The sequence below is a fragment of the Cervus elaphus genome, chromosome 28, assembly GCF_910594005.1.
Source record: "Cervus elaphus chromosome 28, mCerEla1.1, whole genome shotgun sequence".
NCBI classification, from domain to species: Eukaryota; Metazoa; Chordata; class Mammalia; order Artiodactyla; family Cervidae; genus Cervus; species Cervus elaphus.
In genome coordinates this window covers 43,839,448-43,860,059 of record NC_057842.1, presented here as the reverse complement: position 1 = coordinate 43,860,059, position 20,612 = coordinate 43,839,448, and the positions used below count along the sequence as shown (strand labels likewise).

The following is a 20,612-nucleotide window of genomic DNA, read 5'->3' as shown; positions in this document are numbered from 1 at the left end:
GATAACTTTCCGTAGATAGTTGCAAAATGAATAATTACTCACCTCGGACCAGATCCAAGTTTTACCCAACAGAAGGGGCACGGGACCAAGAATGAACCAACTCACATGGCCATATCCGGCGTGCATAATCACACACAAACACACAGCCACCCAGTTCTTCCTTGAATCTGTCTGGCCCTCTGCAGAGGAGGAGGAAAGCGTTTTGAGAAAGCTCCGGCTTCCCTCCCCTTCCCCCTTGCCATGAATATAATAATAATTCATTTTTTTACTACAAGAGCAGCACCGTCCTCACCGAAGCACCCGCACAGAGCCACACTCCCATATTCACACTTAACTCCTCAGCTCCGAGAGCGCCTGCATTTTCTTTGGGAGCCGCTTGGAGGTTCATTAATATCATTAGCATTTAACCCCCTCCCTCTTTCCATCCCCTCCCCGCACATGGCTGACGTCAGACCCCGCCAGGAGTTGGGGGAAAAGCTAAGTGGGCCAGGGACGCCCTATTCCCCTCCCCGCGGCTGCCTGTCAGAGCGCTCCTGGATATTACGGGGGACCCAGTCCGCAGCGACAGGCATAAAGTCACGGGGTAATGAACTTCGGGGACCCTCTGGCGCTGCGTGCTCGGCTCTCCCCGGATACCGGGAGCTGGCCGCCTTTTCCCTCGGAAGACTGCCCAGCAATCTAGTTTTCCCACTCCGCGCTCGGATTTGGGCAGCGCGGAGCCCATCTGCCTGAGACTGCGGTTGTGCGTTTCCCTTCTTTCCGTAAAAGAGCAGCGGTCTGTAGAGATCTGCCCACACTCTGCATATGCCTAACATAGAGGGAGAAATTGAAGACTGAGAGACAGGAACGGTGAAAGAGAGGGGTTTTGCCCTTTTTGCTCCGTAGAAAGACCATTTTCGTGTCTCCATCTCTGTTCTTCAGTACCCCCTCTCTTGCCTGTCCTTCCTTCTCCCTCGATCTGCCTGTCCGTCTATCCATTTGTCCGTACATGCGTGTGTTCATACCAAGCAGCATTCCCAGCGGCTGCGGTTTTGCAAGAGACGGGAAGAAACTTAAGGATGCTTAAATTTCCACTGTGGAACGAATTCTGAGCGCCCAGAGAGCAGCGCAGCGCGCAACCGACACCCACCTGTCCGGCCCCGGAGCCTCCCAGGCTGGAGGGCGGCTGGAGAGCGGCGGCGCCCGGCGGCGAAGCGGGCGTTGCCGGCCGGGACTCGGGCAGCGCCCACCAACCGCTCCGCCCCGGGACCGCCAGCATGAGCAAGCCGGCCGGATCAACAAGTGGGTACCTATCGGGCCGCAGCGGGGCTCCGGCGCGCAGGCTGGGACGGGCGGGCGGGGTGGTCGGGAAAGTCCAGCCCGGCTCTCCGAGGCTCCGAGCCCGGGAGAGGGATTCCAGCGGTGTGTGCGCTTTGGCCCAGCTCCCTCTATACTGAGTCAGTGCCTTTCGTGGTGAGGGATGAACAATTTCGTTACCTCTGCATTGCTTGACACCCCTCTTCTCCACTTCTCTCTGGTATGGTGGGAAGGTTGCGACCCAGGCAGCCCACCAGTCCCTCGCGAGTTGCCTCCACTTAGCCGCCAGGTGGGAAGTGGGGGGGTGGGGAGAGTCGCCGGGGGCGGGAACTAGGCCGCAGCCCCAGGCGGCAGCACAATAACACGCTCGCTCAAAACTCCGAGCTCCAGAGCGCAAAAGCAACTCTGCGCAAAGAGGATTTTGAATGGAATGCTTTGCACCCCGTTTCTAGCTATTTCAAATAATCCTGTAAATTGGGAAGGAGAAACCATTTAAAAGTCACATTTTCCTTAATCCTAAATCCGCGTAGGTCATAACTGGGGAATTTAAAGTATGGCGAACCTCCCTAGCAAGGCGAGGACCAAATCCCTAATCCCAAGGACTTTTCGAGCGGGAGCTCGGCAGAGGCAGGAGAGTGCGGCCTGTTCCCTTCGCGCGCTTCTCTCCTTCCTTAAACTTGCTTAGCTGGAGGCTCTCCCTTGGGACACCAAGTCGCCGCTGATCTCTAACCGCCCCTAGACGCTCAAGTGCAGGGCTGAGTGTATGTACAAGGGTTTTTGCGTGCAACGTGTTTGCGGAACCCAAGAATGCGCAGGACAGAGCAGGCGCTGGGCCGGCGCGGCCGCAATGCTGGATCTCTGGGGAGGCATTTCAGTTCCCGCCATCCGGTGGCCCGGGGCTGCGGTTTCCAGGGTCCCACGGCTGAAGGTGGCCGCCGCCGAAGTCCCCACATCCCGAAGTGCTCCCGCCGCCGTTGTTTTCGCTTATAGCATTTATGGCGCTTGTGATTTCCTCAAACACTCCCTCCCCTCACTCTCCCTTATTGTCCCGTGTCTTTGAAAGTTGGGAGAGTCCGAGATACTTCTGAGGACTGATAATGAAGTCCCACTTGAGTGGGATGCAATTCCTCCCCGCCCTCCCAAGAAGTGAGTTGTGTTTTCACTTTGTCCGTTTGTTTTGGTTTTGGGCGCTGCCATTTTAAAAATTAAAGTGAACGTGAACAAAAAGAAAAAAATGAGAAATGTTTGGAACTAAGGCAGAGAGAGGAGAGAAGGGATCTTAGATGCCGGGGTAATCAGAGCCGACCCCAACGGAGGACTGGCGTTTCCAGTTTGCCTTGGGCCTACCTGACCCTGGCTGTTCGAATCTCTGAGAAAGGAGGCGAACTCGCATATTTTTTTGTGGCCCATGTTCTGGCGTGTGACTGTCCTTCCCAGGAGGCTCAGGAGGAAAGCTTTCCTGGTGCATTCTGAGCCTCCATTGCAAAAACCGAAGCCGACAGTACTAGGCAGGCCTCGGTGTGCTTGCTTGCCCTGTGACAGGCCCTTGCCTCTTTCCCTGGAAGTAAGGCACCTCGCTCACTTAAGGTGCAGGGTCGCCGGGGTTGAGGGGCCTTGAAAAGTAAGGCCTCGAAAGTGAGAGAAGGGGCGGGCGCGAACTGGGTTCGCTGGGTTCCGCGCCTGCGTGCAGCAGATGGCCTAGGACGCAGGCGGACCCTTCGGACTTTTAGGGGAAAAGGCAGAGGGCCACTAGGGAAACTTTGGAGTTTTCCAGCTTCCCAAGAGCCTAAGTTGGGCCTCCTAAACCTCGAGGCCGACACTGGTCCGGACGTCTCCGCAGAGGTTTCTCAGGGCCGCAGGACAGCAGCCCCCGCCCGCGGCGCCGCGGCATGCAGGCCTTCTCCAGACCGGTGGCGGCAGCCGGACCGAGGCTTGCAGCCCTCAAGCCCCGGGAGCGAGGAGGTCGGCGCGCAGCGGGCGAGGTCAGACCCGAGCCGGGCTGCTAGGTCTGCAACCCCAGCCTCGCTCGGATTCGCACAGCTGGAGAGCAGAGCGATGTCACCCGGGAGCCCCGCCTGGGTGGTAACAAGACCCCGGCCAGTCACCCCTGCAGCCCAGACTAACTTCTTTCAACAGCCTCTGATGGTAATTACAGTAATCGAAGCTGCCATATATCTTTAGGCAATTATGACACACAAAAAGCCCCGAGGGGACCCCCTGGCGAGGGAAGTTAAGAACGGTTTTCCAGCCTCAGGAAACTCCCGCCTGCCTCACGTCGGAGCTCGCTCGACTTGCTAAATGAGAGGAGCTTTGCAACGGGGTCAACCAGCTTGTCTCGTGACCCAAGTCACCTTAACGTGGCTGGGTGGCGGAGTCTGAGGCGCACACCCGCTCTGCCTCGGAATTTGCGCGTCCTCCCTCCTGTGCTCCGCCCCAGACTGGTGTGCCGGCTTCTAGTGTGCCCCGGGAGCCGCGGCCCGGAGGTCTGTGCAGGGACCGGGCCGGCCTCGCGCGCCGGCTGGCCCCGGGGGCCGAGGAGCGAGGAGCCCCGCGCCCGGAGGCCGAAGGTATGGCCCACACCTCTGGTCTGTCCCCCACCCCATCGGGCTTCTCCAGAGATGCCTGTCCCTGGCCTCGTTTCTGGATAGGAAGCAGAAAAGAGAACCCTCACCACTGCTCGTCCCTCGCGCTTATCCTGGCATCATCAAAAGTGCCACCAGGAAGAGGAGGATAGAGGGGATGACAAGATGACTGGACCCCCAAATACGGACCCCAGCTCAGCCAGAGGGAGCGTGTTGTGCAGAGGAGTATGGTTGCAAAACATGGAAACCAAGTTTACTGCTTTCCAGAATGAGGGCGGCTGCTGGGCGGCTGTTGAGTTCCCTTGGGCGCAGTGACAGGCCCGAAGGGGTGAAGGATAAGACCCGAGGTGACCTCCCCTGGCTCTCTCCAACTCCCTCCTCGCCCCCGCCCCCAGCACAACCTCTCCTCCCACCATGTGGGAGAGGGGGCGCCGAGGCGGTGGTCGCCGCGCCGCGCGCCTCCCCCGCCGGCCTTTGTCGCCATCCGAATTCCCATGCTACTCTTTTTGACGGGTCACTGGTGGCTCTATAGGCAGGTGCTATGGCGGCGTTGTAATTGCCCGGGCCGAGCCTGGTGGTTACCAAACCCCCCTCCCCAACCCTGCCGCCCGCGTTCTCCCCGCCCCCACCCCCTGCAGCTCCTCCGAGGCCGCGCTCGGAGGTGCTCGCCCACTGGACGCCTGGGAATCCACTAGCATGTTTCCACCCTGAGGCCTCGGGTCTTCCCCGCACTGCACCCACGCTTCCCTTACTCCCCTTGCCCAGTTGTCCTCACCCTCGCCTCCCATCACCCCAGTGGTCCCCAACTCGAGTGCTGCCGGTACCAGCTGCCAGCTTCACCCAGACCAAGCCAGAGGCCTCCCGGGCCCAGGCTAGAGGCTTTTGAAGTGGTGGCAAAGGGAAAATTAAATGTAAAGAAGTTGATTATTAAGTAGTATTGTTGACTGTCACCACCATCATTATCAGAGTATTAATTAAGTTAACCTTTTATTTACTACTTTTGTTTGAGGGAGGAAAGATTTCTAAGGCTCTGTGAACCGCTTCAGTCTTGCTGGACCCTTGAGTCCTATAGAAATATAGTCCCTTTTCTTCTGAGTTTTTGAATTTTACCCTCTCCGAAACAGTTCTCAGGGCTCCGCGGTCACCCCAGGCTTGAGGGGATTCCAAGAAGATTTCCCTTGAGTCAAGCGACTGTCAAGGCCACTGGGGTTGGAGGGCAGTCAAGAGAAACCCGTCAGATGGCTTTTAAAAATCAGACTCAGACAGCGGTGAAAAACTGGGAGTAAGGGACCCCACGCAGGACGTAGTGTGAGGAGATAGGACTTCAAGTAGGAAAACCCTGGGGAGTGGAGGGGGTGCTGTCCCACCCTAACTTGCCAGGAAATCAACATACTTACAACACTCTCCCCCTACTTGCCTAGCTCGGTGCTACTTTGAGGAGAAAAAAAAAAAAATTTTCCTGAAAGAAATTGTCAAAAGCGATCCATCAAGCATTATTTTAAATAGGTAAAGTGAAAGTTGGGCAATTACCACTACCCTTATTATCATTAATAATCCTAGTATTAGCATTACAATAATAATCCTAATAATAACCACCGCCCGGCAGCTCAGTGAAACCTCGATTGCCTTCCAGCTGCCATCCCCGGTTCCAGCCGTGTTTGTTTTTCTTCTTTTCCCTTTTACATTTCAAGTTTGTCTCCTCGCGCACTCACTAACAACTTTCTCTGTTAAATGCAAGAGCAAGGGAGGGAGGCGGCCAAACTTTCCGCGGAGCAGAAAGGCAGCAGCGGGCCGCGCTGCCGCCCCGGCCTGCTGTAATCTTTTATTCCAAAATGGGTCTCGGCGATTAGAGGAGACCCAAATACATGTAGCGGTGCATGAATAATGCTCATTGTAGGAAACTGACACTTGCTCAAGGAAAAAAAGTTTGGCTATAAAATCACTTCATTATTTGCTTTTACCGCAGCTTCGGTGCTAATCCCTTCGGAGGTCAGATTGCTTAGCATCTCTCTCCCTCTCCCCTTTCCTCCTCCTTCTCCGCCCTCCTCTCTCTCTCACCCCTTCCACACACACACCCCACCCCTTCCTTGTCTTTCCTGCGATTTCAGGCCGTATTTTAGATATTCCCTGTAAAGTGTGTGGCGACAGAAGCTCGGGGAAACACTACGGGGTCTACGCCTGCGACGGCTGCTCGGGGTTTTTCAAACGAAGTATCCGAAGGAATAGGACGTATGTCTGCAAATCTGGAAACCAGGTACCTTAGCAGGGCTGCGCTGCCCGGCTCCCCTCCGCCACCTCCCCTTCCTTTGTTTGTGCCAAGGCCTCCTCTGAGTTTCCAAACTGCTAGGGAGAGACCAGGCCCTGACCACTCCTGTCCTCTCCCCTCCTTCCTGCCTCAACTCTCAGTGGCGCTTTTGCTTGGGAAAGGTGTGAAGAGGTAAGGGAAGAGAGCTGAGTTTGAAGGAGGAAAGCTGAAATCCCAGTGCCTCTTTATGTCCTCTCCCAATCCCCCACCCTGCCCTTTTTAAAAAAATCCTCTGATAGGTTTCTACACTGGATAAGGCCCGTACTCTGACTATAAAGCCAACCCAGGGGATCTAAGGAAATTTAGACTCTAAACCACAAGTGCAGGCAGGTGGAAGGGCTGTTTTATGTTGCCTGCCACCCCACCGCCATTTTTAGCAGTGCCCAAGCTCAATGCTGTGACCTGGGTCTCAGGGCAGAAGTGAATTGCACAGGGCATCTCAGTCAGGGTTGAAATGTGAAGTGAGTATTGGCCACTTGGGACAGACAGGATGTGCTGAATGAAGAACTGTGCCCTTTCAGTTTCAGAGAAGCAGGGCTTCTTGGCAGTGGGCAGTGGGCCTTCAACACCCTCGTGAATTTAGTTGAGCCTTGTCAGAAAAGGACAGAGTGAGCAAGAAGAGAAGGTGCCCAAGGAAGGAGTAACTGGCAGCCTTTTCATGGTTCCCATATCTTCTCTTCCTCTCTGCTTAGAAGGGGTGCCCGATTGATTATGTTTTGGTCTTGAGCAGGAACTGTCTCAAAGAGACGTAAAAGTAGGGGCATGGGCTAAGTGTGAGCTAAAACTCCCAGAAAGAGTGAGCAGACCCCTCCCCCGACTCAGTTTCCAGCTCAGAAGATCAGCCCTTTGGTCCCACATTTTTTTGGCCTTCTCCTTGGCCAGGCATACAGATCCTAAGTATAGAATGACCATCTCCACTCCCAGGAAGATCCTGGAGAGTGCAGGGGTCAGAAGTCATCCTTTGGTACCAAAATGGTAAAAACATTTTCACTAATTAGTATATATATTAATGTCTATGATATACTTACACATATATTGCTTGCTGCTAGTGAATTATTTATCTTTTTCTGAATCTATGTCTGCTCATGCCAAGTTCTGATAGATTTGGATTATCAACAGAAACAAGAACAAGAAGATACTGCATTGGGATAAGTTATTTTGAACTCTCCAGCCCTATTACCTGTTTAATTGAGTTCATAACTCTGTATCAGTTTCTGTGTCACCATTTGAATATCATGTTATATATACCCAGGACTGTAGCCCAGTAGCTCCACAGGAATATGGGATTACTGTGGGTCATCAGATTTGAGCAGGCCTCTACTTTATCTTTTATGCAACGCACAGAATCGGGGAATCAAAATCTCAGATGTTATGCTTGATATTTTCAAAGGGGTTGGCTGTCAACTCAAACATATTGATGTCAGTCCAAGTGCTTGTAAAGGAGTGATAATAGACTCATCAGGCATGGTGGTCCTCTTCTTGCACAGAGAATAAATGGCCCAAACCGAGGTATGCATCTTTCTCTCAGGCTCCAGATATTTATATACAGTATATCTGATTTGAAGGCACTCTTAAGAACTAATGTAAGCTTCTACTTTGCATTAGTATGTTTATCAGAATACTAGAAGGATAACATTTGAGGATAGACATATGATGGCATTTAATTACATTGAGCTATTTAAACTTCTTTACATTGAGCTATTACACTAGCCAGCAAAGATGCCCAGAAGAATTCAGTTAGGAAAAAAAAAGTTATTTCTGTTTTTTATTCTAAGATTAGGTAAATAGCATTACAATTCATCATTAACAGTAATGAGAATGTTTAGAAATTGTTATGAACTTCTGCTCTACCTTTATTTTGAATAAATCAACATATTTCAAACCAGAGGGGTATGATCTCATAAAACTGTGGTTTGAGTGTGTAATTTTTTCCTAAGGGGTATTTCAGAAAAATATGCTTACTCCAAATTCAGAGTATATGAATTTTGAGGTTATGGAACAAAATAAAAATATATTTATTTTATTATCTTTCTTCCCACTGTAAATGTAACAGTAGCACATAATAAAAACAGAGAGCACCAAAACTTCTTATGTATTTACTGTGTATAAAATACACGTGTAGATATGACTCTTTATGTATCTATATATATGTTCCCTCAGTAACAACACCTAACACTAAATAAATTTCATTAGAAATTTTCTCTGTACTTTCCTCTTTTAATGGCCAGTATTTTTCCAGAAAATTGCACTGGATAAAACCTTTATTTTCTCATGCGTCTCAGATAAATATTTCTGAGGCAGCAGTTACCTCTATTTTTTCAGTTATCATGCTAATGTTCTCAGTCCATATTATCATTTTTTCAGACAGTCCATCACATTATCTTTCAGGTCATATTTACATTGTGGACGTTTCTAGAATTTGTCCAGGCCTTGGGCTCGTCCCTTCCCACCCTCACATCTGTAAGCCTTGCCCTCCTAACCACTGTGGCTTCTGCCTCACCTTCCAGGAATGGCTGTGTTTCTGTGAATCTGGGCTGAGGGTAGTCCTTAAAACAACTCTCAACCTGCTGGTTATAAGGATGGCTTCGAACACGAAGACAAGAGAGGAAACAGGAGAGTGGAGAATAATGAAATATTTATCTGACAGATAAATGGACTTACCCAGAGAGTGACAGAAAGAGGTAGACTCAAGAGCTGAAAACGGAAAGAATAGTTCACGGGAGGGGGATGTGGCAGGGATCCGGGCAGGCAAGCCGGCTCGGTAACTGAGCTCTGAAGCCTCCCTCCACCCGGGCAGGTCGCTGTCTTCGGTCCTGAAAAGTCTCGCCCCTGCTCCACCACCACTGCGCCTGGCGAAGTTCCCCCTCGTGAGCTCCTCCCCGCTCGGCGGGGTCTGGCAGTCCAGTCGCTCTGACCCTTCACCTGCTTGGAGCAGGACTTTCCTTCTTGTCTGCTTTCATAGGGTCAGGGATTGGTTTTGTTGAAGTAGCTCTGAGAATCCTAGCCCTTTCTCCCCCTGGCCCTGCTGGTGCCCAGGGCCCTCGAGTTTTGCGGACCCAGGCTTGCCACTTTGCGGTCTGTGGTGGAGTTGGTACTCAGCCTCCATGCGTTTTCCTCCACCCAGCGCCGGCTTCTAGTCCCCACTCTAAAGGCCTTGGGGGCCGCTGACCACCTGCACTCTGTTCCAGGGAGGCTGCCCAGTGGACAAGACTCACAGAAACCAGTGCAGGGCGTGTCGGCTGAAGAAGTGTTTGGAAGTCAACATGAACAAAGATGGTAATCTACTTATTCTTAGTTCATCTTATGTTGATTGAGTAGTAAGTAAATTATGTGTACAGAAAATAATGGCACTCCAATGCATGTAAATCATCTGAGCATTTCTTTCCAGACTCTGGGAATTGGCCTCGGGCTTTAGTCATCTCCCGGCTTGAGTCCCAGCCCCACCCCACTGAACTCTCCAGGGTAAGGCCCATGCCTTCGTGGGGCCCTTGCACCTCACAACCATCCCCACGAGGCCAGCGTTCCTGAGGCCCCCACTCTGCTGGGGACACACGTGACGTTTCCGATCTCCCATCCAGATTCCTCTTCTCACCTCTCCTGGCATCCCTTTTGTGGCCAGTCTTAAGCCTGTTAGCCTCCCACAGGGTCTTGCTGTCTGGATGTCTCTGATAGAGAATATCCAGTGGACTAGGAGACTGGTTGAAGGAGGAAGGGCAGAGACATGAACAGGCAGAATGTCTAGCCCTTGTTTGTAGACTCACCAAGATCACAAAATCAGGACGGCTGTTGTGGTGATCTGGGCTTCTCTCAGTCCTGAAGAAAGGGGCAGTAGTGGCAAGGTAACCCTAGTGGGTGCTTCGGACACCCAGCTCCCAGAAGGCTCAGCAAGAACTAGCTCGTCAGGATGCTTCTTGGACTTAGAGAGCAATCCAAGGGCGTGGCCGGCGGTGGCCTGGCCAGGGTGTCCCAGGCCGGGAAGCGGGCGGGAGTCGTGGCCAGGAGGGAGGAATGGAGCCTTAGGACTGGGTGCAGAGTGGGCTTTGCCGGGAAGGAAGCCTGGGTGGGGTGGCATCCGCGTGAGGTACATACAGCTCCCACTGGGGGAAGTTACTTACTCCGCGGCGCAGGAAGCAGGAGGGAGCGTCCAACCTGTTGAACTTGTGTATTGACAAGTTGTCAAGCTCGTGGAGCGGAAGATTGCCCTGAATTAATTTGTTTGTTTAAACTGTTGGTGGTAATTGTCACATCTCCCTTGCCTTCCTCCAGCATATTCTGAGAGGGCTTTCCCTCGTCCCATCCCCCGGCGGGCCGGGCTCGGGTTCTTTTCTCCCGGCCCGACGAGGCCCAGAGGTATTTCCAAGTAGGGCGGGGGATGGAGGTGGGGCGGAGTGGGCTTCCGGCTGATTGAAGAAAGTCTGTGCAGAGACGCTCTGTGTGCAGACGCGCGCTCAGTGGCTCAATCCTGTCTTACTCTTTGCGACGCCATGGATTGACTATAGTCCTGCCAGGCTCCTCTATCCATGGGATCTCCCAGGCAAGAATACTGGAGTGGGTTGCCATTTCCTCCTCCAGGGAATCTTCCCGGCCCAGGGATCTAACGCTAGTCTCCTGCAATGCTCCCTCTGCACTCGATTGCGGTCGAGACCTAGCCACTCCTGTCCAGAGGATCTCTGGTCTCCCTGCAACCCGCCTGGGAGCGGAGGAGCCCTGAACAGACAAAACGCACGTAGTCTTGCCTGAGACTCGGGCATTAGTGTGACACTTTGGGCAGGGATGCTCTTCTCGGCTTCAGCTTCCTTATGCAAACAGTGTAAGGGTTAGACGGTCTCAGAGCGCCCTCCCACCCTCACGTTCCTTCTCCCCGCTTCTCTTCACCTCCTGGGTTCCCTTGCCTGCCTAGACGCGCAGGTTGGCCAGAGAGCGCGGCAGCGTCTGTGTGATGACCACGTCTCTGATCTCGGGCGCGCGCTGGTCTGTGTGTCTCTGCAGCCGTGCAGCACGAGCGGGGCCCTCGGACGTCCACTATCCGCAAGCAGGTGGCCCTCTACTTCCGTGGACACAAGGAAGAGAACGGAGCGGCCGCGCACTTCCCCTCTGCCGCACTGCCCGCGCCTGCATTCTTCACCGCGGTCACGCAGCTGGATCCGCACGGCCTGGAGCTGGCCGCAGTGTCTGCCACCCCGGAGCGCCAGACACTTGTGAGCCTGGCTCAGCCCACGCCCAAGGTCAGTGGCCTTGCTGGGCCCGAGGCCGTTCAGAGTGGAGGGCGGAGAGGGGCACGCCCGTTCTTTCTCAGCTGGGATAGCTCAAGCAACACTTAGGGAGAGAGACCTGGCGGGGCCCTCCGTGCTTGGCCGAGCCCTGCGGGGAGCCCTCTATGGCCCACTCTCCCCTGTTGAGCTGAGGTTCTCAAGCTTCAGTGTGTGGTCAAGCCACTCTCTGAGCTGACTACAACTGTGGACTTCTAGGCCCATCCTCCTTACAGCAAATTTGAGGTGGAGCCCAGGAACCTGCACCTTTAGAAAACACTTCTAGTGTGAAAGCCTGTCTGAACTAAGAGGGCAGCCTAAAGTGTTCCTGAAGGACAGAGGAGCAGAGTTGTTTTTAGAAGAAAGAAGTTGCATGCAGCTGGCAGAAGAGCACCTTGAATTGCAACTGCAGGAATCTAATCTCTTGGACAAAGGTCCTTAATGCAAGAGAGAAATGTGGAGTTCACCCTGTTAGGACAGTATGAAGAACCTGGCTTCATTTCCCACTCCACTTCTGAATCACATGAATATACACAAGGACTGAGCCTCTACTAGCAGGGCCACAGCCAGAACCACCTCAAAAGGTGTCCCTAGGGACTACCTTCCAGCCTTCCAGCTGGTACCTACACAGAGCCCCCACTCCAGGCCAAGAAGGCCTCCAGATCTCCCCCAGACAAGGGCCAGCTGCAGCCCCACACTGCAGGGAAGCCAAACACCTGGGTGCATGCACAATATTTAATATTGCTTTCTTACCCTTGATGTGTATAATAAGCTTGGGAAAGTAGTGTTATGAATATGTTGTCAGTTATGAATGGGAATGCTCTGTGAATGATTAAGATGTCTAATTGAAATATTTCCATAATATACTAATCCTTTCTAAAAATACTCATATGCATATTTGTGTTTGGGATGCCTATTAATTTATACTTTTTTCCCACTTCTATTTTTATTTACTCAAGTGCAAGCTCTTGTCTAAATTGGGAGACAGGCCTGGCACTTGGCTCAGCCTGAGGAAAATTTGCTGCAGAGGATAGAATAGCCACATGCCCCTCTTGATGGAAAAGGCCGCCAAAGAGTGGAATGAGCCTCTCCCAATAATTATTATTTCCCAGACTCTGTAGATGTTCCTGCCTCCTTCCTTGGTTAATTAGAAAACTTTAACAGTGGCTCTTCTTGCAGAGCTGTTGTTTCCTTACTCCCTGATTTTTCTCTTTCTTCCCCACCCAGTATCCCCATGAAGTGAATGGGACCCCAATGTATCTCTATGAAGTGGCCACAGAGTCAGTGTGTGAATCGGCTGCCAGACTTCTATTTATGAGCATCAAGTGGGCTAAGAGTGTGCCAGCTTTCTCCACGCTATCTTTGCAAGACCAGGTAGGACCAAGAGGGCACTGAGCTCTTGGGGGAAGAGGGTTGGGAGAGAAGTAACAGTCGTCAGGCTTATGAAACTAAGTGCTACTTGGATAAATCACCAGAGCCAGTCATCCATTCCTAACAGCAGTGAGAAAATGATTTTTCTTAGCTTTTTGCTATGGCTTCAAAATATCTAGCTATGGAATCCTTACTAAGAAGTGTAATTGTGTTATTTCAGGAAAGTTGGATATGATCTGCAAGAAACAAATATACAAGATCATTTTCTTTTTTAGTTTATTGGAACATCAAATTTAATCACAAATTTTAAAAATCATAAATCTTAATGATTTTTTAAATTGTTAATAAAGCAATGTTTTCTTTAAGAACACTGGAACTGAGAGAAATAGAAGGTGATGAGAGTATTCCCTGGTCAGATTTTGAGATCTAGTCTCATTTTATATTTGCCGCTTTTATTTTTCATTGTGATGCTCACAGTTTTGGCCACTGATGTATCAGCATGAAGGACTAAAAGGTGTGTTGCACAGTTCCCTTGATTCTTTAAATGCTTTTAGACATTTTGTGAATTAATAGGTCTGGTGCATAATCCTGTGATTGTAAATGACAGTAAGACGGAGAAAAAAAAAGTATGTGCTATTAAAATTGTGTCATACCAAAACTCAGAAGTTTTATTGTTAGGAATATCATAAATGGCCTCTGCCATAATTTTTCTATCCTTAAGGGAAAGAAAGAAAATGAAGTATTCACAAAAATTGGCTGTTACCAGTATATTCATGGAAATTAATGACAAATTTCCCAAAAGGCTAATAAGTAGTTCCAAAAGCAAAGGATTTGTTTCTTTAATTCATTTTATACCTAATTAAAGCATAATAGTGCCCCTTAATATGAAGTACGTTTCCTACAGAGAGACCTGGCAATGTGCTCAAAACATTTAATCTTCTAGCATGGGATATTCTTTCTTTTGTGGCCTGGACTTTCAGACATGGTTAGAATTAGACATTGTTTACCTTGCATTTTGAAAGTATTATTTTCTGTACTTAATGCAATAAAGCTGAAAATAAAGCATTTTGAAAATTAAACCCTTTGGTCTAATTGTGATTTTGGTTACAAGCCTTCACAATTCAGCCCTTAGCACTCAGAAGGAAATCCTCTCACATAAATCATCCAGGATTACTGGTTTTTGAGAGATTTTTCAAAAACAGATTTTTCAAGATGGTTAGTTTTTATATTTGTCCAGATTTACTTGTAGACTCTGACCATTTGCTCTGTGTGTGTGTGTGTGTGTGTGTAAGTTGGCTATTTTTTCTCAAAACAAGTATTTGTAGACTCCTTAATCCAAACAAAATTTACTTACTATCTGCCACTTAGCCCTTCAGTGGAAACCCTTCAACAAGCAAACTGCAGTGAAGTGGAATCCAGTATATTAATTTAGAAAAGGAGCCAGATTTTTATTTTAAATATTCAGTAGCACATTTCAATAGAATGAAAATGACAAGCACCTTGATGCTGTCCACTTATGAGTCTCAGAAAAATCAGGCAGTGAGATGAGGTAAACTCAGCAAAACCCAATTAACATAATTACACCCTGATTTCCCTGCATGCCTCTTGGGAATTAGTGATCGCTCTCCCAGCCCAGCCCCCTCAACCCTCCATGAAGATGGGGGCCCACATCAGCACGTTTAGTCTGGAATCCTCAACCCTGATAATATCAACATTTTCTATGAGGGGAATCTGCCTGCTGACCTGTTGTTAGCATTTCACAGGGCCTGGGTCATCCATGAAGCTTCTAGGTAGTCAGGAACAAATGGATGCAAGGACGAGAAGGGTAAACCCTTTTCCAAGGGAAGCAAAATTGAGGGGATTGGAATGACTGATCCTCAAGTGCATGTGCAAGTATAGACACCTTTTAAAAAAGGAAAATATGAGAAAATAAGGGAAAGCTAAAATATTCAGAGGAAAAACTACCAGGACAGGCATTTAAAACACTTTTAAAAATGATAGAAATTTACATATTGAAATTGTTTATAAATTTATAAATTACACACTATATTATATTATACATCTATTGTATGACAGCTGATGCTTTTGGAAGATGCTTGGAGAGAACTGTTTGTTCTAGGAATAGCACAATGGGCCATTCCGGTTGATGCTAACACTCTACTGGCTGTATCTGGTAAGAATTGCACAATTTAATGACTTTGTTGTAGAAATTACCATAAAAATACATTACTGAAAAAAGAACAACATGTAAAGAATAACAAATTCCTGCTGAACAATAGAGTATACCTGTCATTTATAAATCTATATTTAAATGCAAATAATGTTGTTTTGTTGTATTCATGACTGCTTGCATTGTTATTTAAATGCAAATTACTGTGTTTGTTATTATCCAAGAGAAGATTTTATATTAACTTTCATACAATATAGCCAGTTTACATAGAATCAGATATCTTAGAGTGACAATTGAATAGATATTGATATGCAGGATTTTGTCAAAAATCAATATTAAATCATGAAAATGCCTTCATGTTAGAGCATTTATTGCATATTTTTATTCTAGGCATGAATGGTGACAACACAGATTCCCAGAAGCTGAACAAGATCATATCTGAAATACAGGCTTTACAAGAGGTGGTGGCTCGATTTAGACAGCTCCGGTTAGATGCTACTGAATTTGCCTGTCTAAAATGCATCGTCACTTTCAAAGCTGGTAAGCAGATACAAACTGCTGTCTCTTCTTCCAGTTTTGCCATCTCACTAACTCAGTTCAGTTCAGTCACTCAGTTGTGTCCGACCACTTGCGACCCCATGGACTGCAGCACACCAGGCCTCCCTGTCCATCACCAATTCCCAGAGCTCACTGAAACTCATGTCAGTTGAGTCGGTGATGCTATCCAACCATCTTATCCCCTGTCGTCCCTTTCTTCTCCCATCTTCAATCTTTCCCAGCATCAGGGTCTTTTCCAGTGAGTTAGTTCTTCACATCAGGTGGCCAAAGTATTAGAGTTTCAGCTTTAGCATTAGTCCTTCCAATGAATATTCAGGATTGATTTCTTTTAGGATGGACTAGTTGGATCTTCTTGCAGTCCATGAGACTCTCAAGAGTCTTCTCCAACACCACAGTTCAAAAGCATCTTCTTCTGTGCTCAGCTTTCTTTATAGTCCAAGTCTCACATCTATACATGACTGCTGGAAAAACCATTGCTTTGACTAGACAGACCTTTGTTGGCAAAGTAATGTCTCTGCTTTTTAATATGCCATCTAGTTTGGTCATAACTTTTCTTCCAAGTTGTAAGCGTCTTTTAATTTCATGACTGTAGTCACCATCTGCAGTGATTTTGGAGCCCCCCCAAATAAAGTCTGACACTGTTTCCACTGTTTCCCCGTCTATTTGCCATGAAGTGATGGGACCAAATGCCATGATCTTAGTTTTCTGAATGTTGAGTTTTAAGCCAGCTTTTTCACTCTCCTCTTTCACTTTCATCAAGAAGCTCTTTAGTTCTTTGCTTTCTGCCATAAGGGTGGTATCATCTGCATATCTGAGGTTATTGATATTTCTCCTGGCAATCTTGATTCAAGCTTGTGCTTCATCCAGTCCAGGGCTTCTCATGATGTACTCACTCTCAGCCGCCTTCAAGTCCAAAAGAGAGGTGATGGCTTTCAAGAGAGCTAATACTCTTAGTCTGATTCCATTGGACCTGCATGTTCTTCTGCTTGTTGACCATCCACTTCCAGAGAGTGCTTTCCCCATCTGCATTCCTGTGCTGCTTCTCACAATTTCCTCGTCTTCATTTCTAGTTCCTACACACAGTGGTTCTGAACTGAGAAGTTTCCGGAATGCTGCCGCCATCGCAGCTCTTCAAGACGAGGCTCAGCTAACTCTCAACAGCTACATCCATACCAGGTGACCCTTGTTTGCCTTGAACATGTACCTAAGAAAATTGTTTCCATTGTGAATGTGTGAGCAGGCAGTAAAAAGCCAGTTCAAACACTGCGACTAATTATCCTGCTGCAAAACCAGTAAATTTAGTTAGAATCTATGTCCTCATCTATTTCTAAGGGTAGGGGAGAGAAGCAAATCAAATTAGGTTATCAAAGTGAAAGCACTGCTAGATACCTCACTCTTGTCCCAGATGAACAAGTTGATCCATCAGTATAGCTGAATACATCTAGGTGAATGCGTATCACCTATCAACTATCTGTAGAAACTCTCAGTCACTAGGGTTCTGGCAGTGCTCCTCCTGGCCCACCAAACAGGCAAATCCATCACAAGGTCTGTAGACCTTCTGTTTCCATTTTCATATGAAAAAAGCAAGGCTTTTTAAAGAGCAGTGGAACCTTGCTAGCTTCCTAAGTTAGGACTGCTGTAGATCTGAGGTTAGAATACAGTTGCTTTTTTATTCTCTAGATTGATCTTGAAGGGAAGCCCATGGAAACCTGTCTCTATCATCTCAGCATAACCCACAGACACTCTGTTGGGAGTAACTATCTCAAATGGGTAGAGGGCATTAATACTTTCAGTACTAAAGGGGATCAGAGAAACCCTGAGTCACCTGTATTCATTTGGGATGATACCACTTGTGCAAACATCACCTTCTTTCTTTATAAATCCTCTTTTGAATACTAATAAGTAAAACTGTTCCCTGTCCCAGAGTCATTGAAGGTCACGTTCAGAGCTCGTATTCCTGAAAGCTTTAGGGTTCACAGCAGATCTTTAGTAGCTGACAGCAGCCAGTATCTATTGAGTGCTTACCATGTACCTTACAACACAGCATGTTGCGATTTTCCCTGAAAGTAGAGGGAGTATATAAACAAATAAATTTGTAAAATGTGTGTTTAAAAACAACAACAACAACTGTTCCCTGTCCATGGAATATCACTGAAACTGTGATGTGCGATAGTGCATGTATATGTTTTTCCAAACTAAAGTCCCATGGCTTTTAAATTTAAAATCCACATTAAATTTTAGAATGTATATAGTAAGCACTTAAGACTTGCTCAGAATTATAAAATGGAGCAGTACATAATTTGGGCACTTTTCCCCCCAGGTTAAAAACTAACTTGTATAACATAACTGACCTCTGACAGAGTCTTTAAGGTATAAAGAACATCACACTGAAAGAATATGATACTAGGTATTGATCCAGCCCTTGCTGAGTACTCGCTTTGTGTAGGGTGGCTCGTGAGCACTGTGGGACACAAGAAAGGACTGCCCATTATCACTGCAGGAAGTAGGCAGAAGTGTTCATCAGACCAGGGAAGAGAAGAAGCGAAGTGGGGAGTGAGAGAGATGAATTCTAGTTGGGTGGAGTGGGAAAAAAAAAAAATCTGGAAAGTCTGGTGGGTAGAGAAGACATGTGAATGGTCCTTGGATTCCAGCAGGGGAGAAGGTGACCAACAGGAGCCAGAGAAAGGGCTGGTAGAGGTGCCAGGGGAGGTGCCAGAGAGGGAGTAAGGAGAGTCTGAGAGAACCTGACACTTCGAGAGCTGCTTTTAGGACGACTTGAGAGAGTTAAGGGCTTCCCAGATGGTACTAGTGGCAAGGAACCTGCCTGCCAATTCAGGAGATGTAACAGAAGTAGGTTTGATCCCTGGGTTGGGAAGACCCCCTGGTGGAGGGTGTGGCAGTCCGCTCCAGTATACTTGCCTAGAGAATCCCATGACAGAGGAGCCTGGGGGGCTATAGTCAGTCTGTAGAGTTGCACAGAGTCAGAAGCGACTGAGAGCATTAAACCACAAATTAACAGAAGTCTATTTTGGAGAAATGACAAGTATACTACTTCTCCCTTACCCTCAAAACAAAGGAATTATTAAGGGAAGGAACGTATCTACTTTGACATGAGCTTTGTATTTCATGATATCAGCTATAGCTATAATTTAATATTAATGTCTAGAGTCATAAATGTGACAAAACTAACTATACCTTCTTAGCTCCTTCAAGTCAGTGAATATTCTCCTCTAGCACTTTCCTGTCTAGAAGAATCTGAAATCTAAATGAAAAGTTAATGTTACAAACTGAGCTAATTGTGCATTAATTGTTAAACCTGCAAACTGACCTAACTGTTACAGCCCTGTAAGTGATTTCTCTAATTATCTAGGACATAAGGAGAGGGCTAGAAATTGGCATTTCACACAAACTATATATGACTATGTGTAATAATCATATATAGTAATGAACAGTTTAGTTACATGTAATAAACTATATAACTGACAGTCAGATACATGGATCTGTGACAGACACAGAACAGTTACACCTGAAACAAGAAAACTTCCAGTTATGTATGCTGATAGATGGAGTCAGGGGCCTAGATATTCTACAAAATAATTTTGAGCAGCCAGAGAGCCTCTTTCTTTCTTTCTCTCTCTGTCTCTGTCTCTCTCACACACACACATGGTTGTTGTTTCTGGGTAGTACAGTACTCCACATATAATAAACACTTAATTTGTGTTGACTGACTAACCAGCCCCTTCCTAATTAGAGGATAAAAGAAGTGGGTGAGTAGGTGAGTGGATAATCTCCTCACGGAAAATCAAGAGTTAATTGTCTATGACGTCTCCAAAAGCCATCCTTTCTGTCATTATTTCCCAGTGTTTCCCCACTGGGGGACACGTCAGCAGGTTGAGTGGTTGCTGCAGGCACGATGGGGGCTTGTCTAGGCCACCACTACTTCCCACCCACTGCAGGGGCTTCTCTCTGCCTGCCTGGGAAAGGAAACAGAGTTGTTGAAGAGAGTAAGTGGCCAAGGAGAAAGGGGAACATGGGTCTTCCTCTACTTTCCAGGAAACACAGGAGATGCTTTCAGCAAAGAGAGCAAATGCGATATATGTGTTGTTGTTTTTTTTCTCTCCTGTGGGCAGGCTCCACCATGCCCATTCCACATTATTAAATGTGGTCTGGCTGGGCAGTGAAAGAGCCAAATGAGATCCTCAGAGGCCCAGAATGAATTGTCAGCCTAGGATCAGGTTGAAGAGAGGGACTCTCTGGTGCTCAAAACTTAGAGACAAGCATGAAAGTTGTCCCCCTGGTCCCTGCACCGTGGAGTTATTGGGCATTTAAATTCAATGTTCGGTTACCTAACTCCTGTGTAGGATATGCTATCTGTCAGTTTCTAGCACTTGTGGCCATGAGTTGAACCTGGCTGAGTCACAGATAAGTGTCTCTAAAGTTCAGTCTTTTGGGTGGTTTGTGTCAGTGGAGGGAGCCCTCCTATATTGATAACCTGATTCTAAGCTATAGACTGAAGAAGCATCAGAGCTGCAGTGAGGAGGTGGCTTATAGGCATCTAAAAGCAGCAGAAGATTGAACTTGCATATCTGAGTACAGATATATGTTGGACATCAAGAGAGGAAATTGTTCAGCAATTTCTCACATCTTTAATTATATGCCAATTTCATTGACGTGAAAGTTGGGTGTCAATGCCATGCAACAGAGCTTAGTCTTTAATTTGCAGTGTAATAAAGATGGAATTATTCCTGAGAGTGACTAAGTATAGTGCCTGAATAATAATTTGGATAATTGGTTGGAAAAGGAATCCATTTCATTTGAGGGAAATAGCCTGGTGAAGGAGTCTTGAGAATCAGAAAATGTGGGTGTTGTCACTAGTTTTTTCATCAGTACTAGTGGTTGGTGTCTACACTAGCAACCTTAAGTTTATTATTTGGTCTAAATTGAGTACCGTATTTCTTAAAATGATTTTTTTTTCCAAATAAAATGCAACCCCTGTGCTAATGATGAGACTGTCACCACGTGCTTTTGGCAGTGTCATTATGTTCTCTGTGCCTATTATTCCACCTGCCGAATAGGGACAG

General features: G+C 47.6%; 1 protein-coding gene across 2 annotated transcripts in view; it reads left to right on the top strand.

Annotated features, from left to right (window-relative positions):
• NR2E1 (nuclear receptor subfamily 2 group E member 1) overlaps positions 1 to 20,612 on the top strand; it is a 118,131-nt gene that overhangs the window by 95,851 nt on the left and 1,668 nt on the right. The window contains exons 1-8 of one of the 2 annotated variants that reach the window (XM_043890456.1): positions 535 to 1,281; positions 5,987 to 6,132; positions 9,372 to 9,459; positions 11,173 to 11,408; positions 12,660 to 12,806; positions 14,880 to 14,976; positions 15,364 to 15,513; positions 16,602 to 16,707. In XM_043890456.1, the coding sequence (XP_043746391.1) occupies positions 1,257 to 1,281; positions 5,987 to 6,132; positions 9,372 to 9,459; positions 11,173 to 11,408; positions 12,660 to 12,806; positions 14,880 to 14,976; positions 15,364 to 15,513; positions 16,602 to 16,707 (995 nt within the window). In that variant the 5' untranslated portion in view covers positions 535 to 1,256. Of the gene's footprint in view, positions 1 to 534; positions 1,282 to 5,986; positions 6,133 to 9,371; positions 9,460 to 11,172; positions 11,409 to 12,659; positions 12,807 to 14,879; positions 14,977 to 15,363; positions 15,514 to 16,601; positions 16,708 to 20,612 lie in introns of those variants that run through there. The other variant, XM_043890455.1, reaches the window with a different exon arrangement.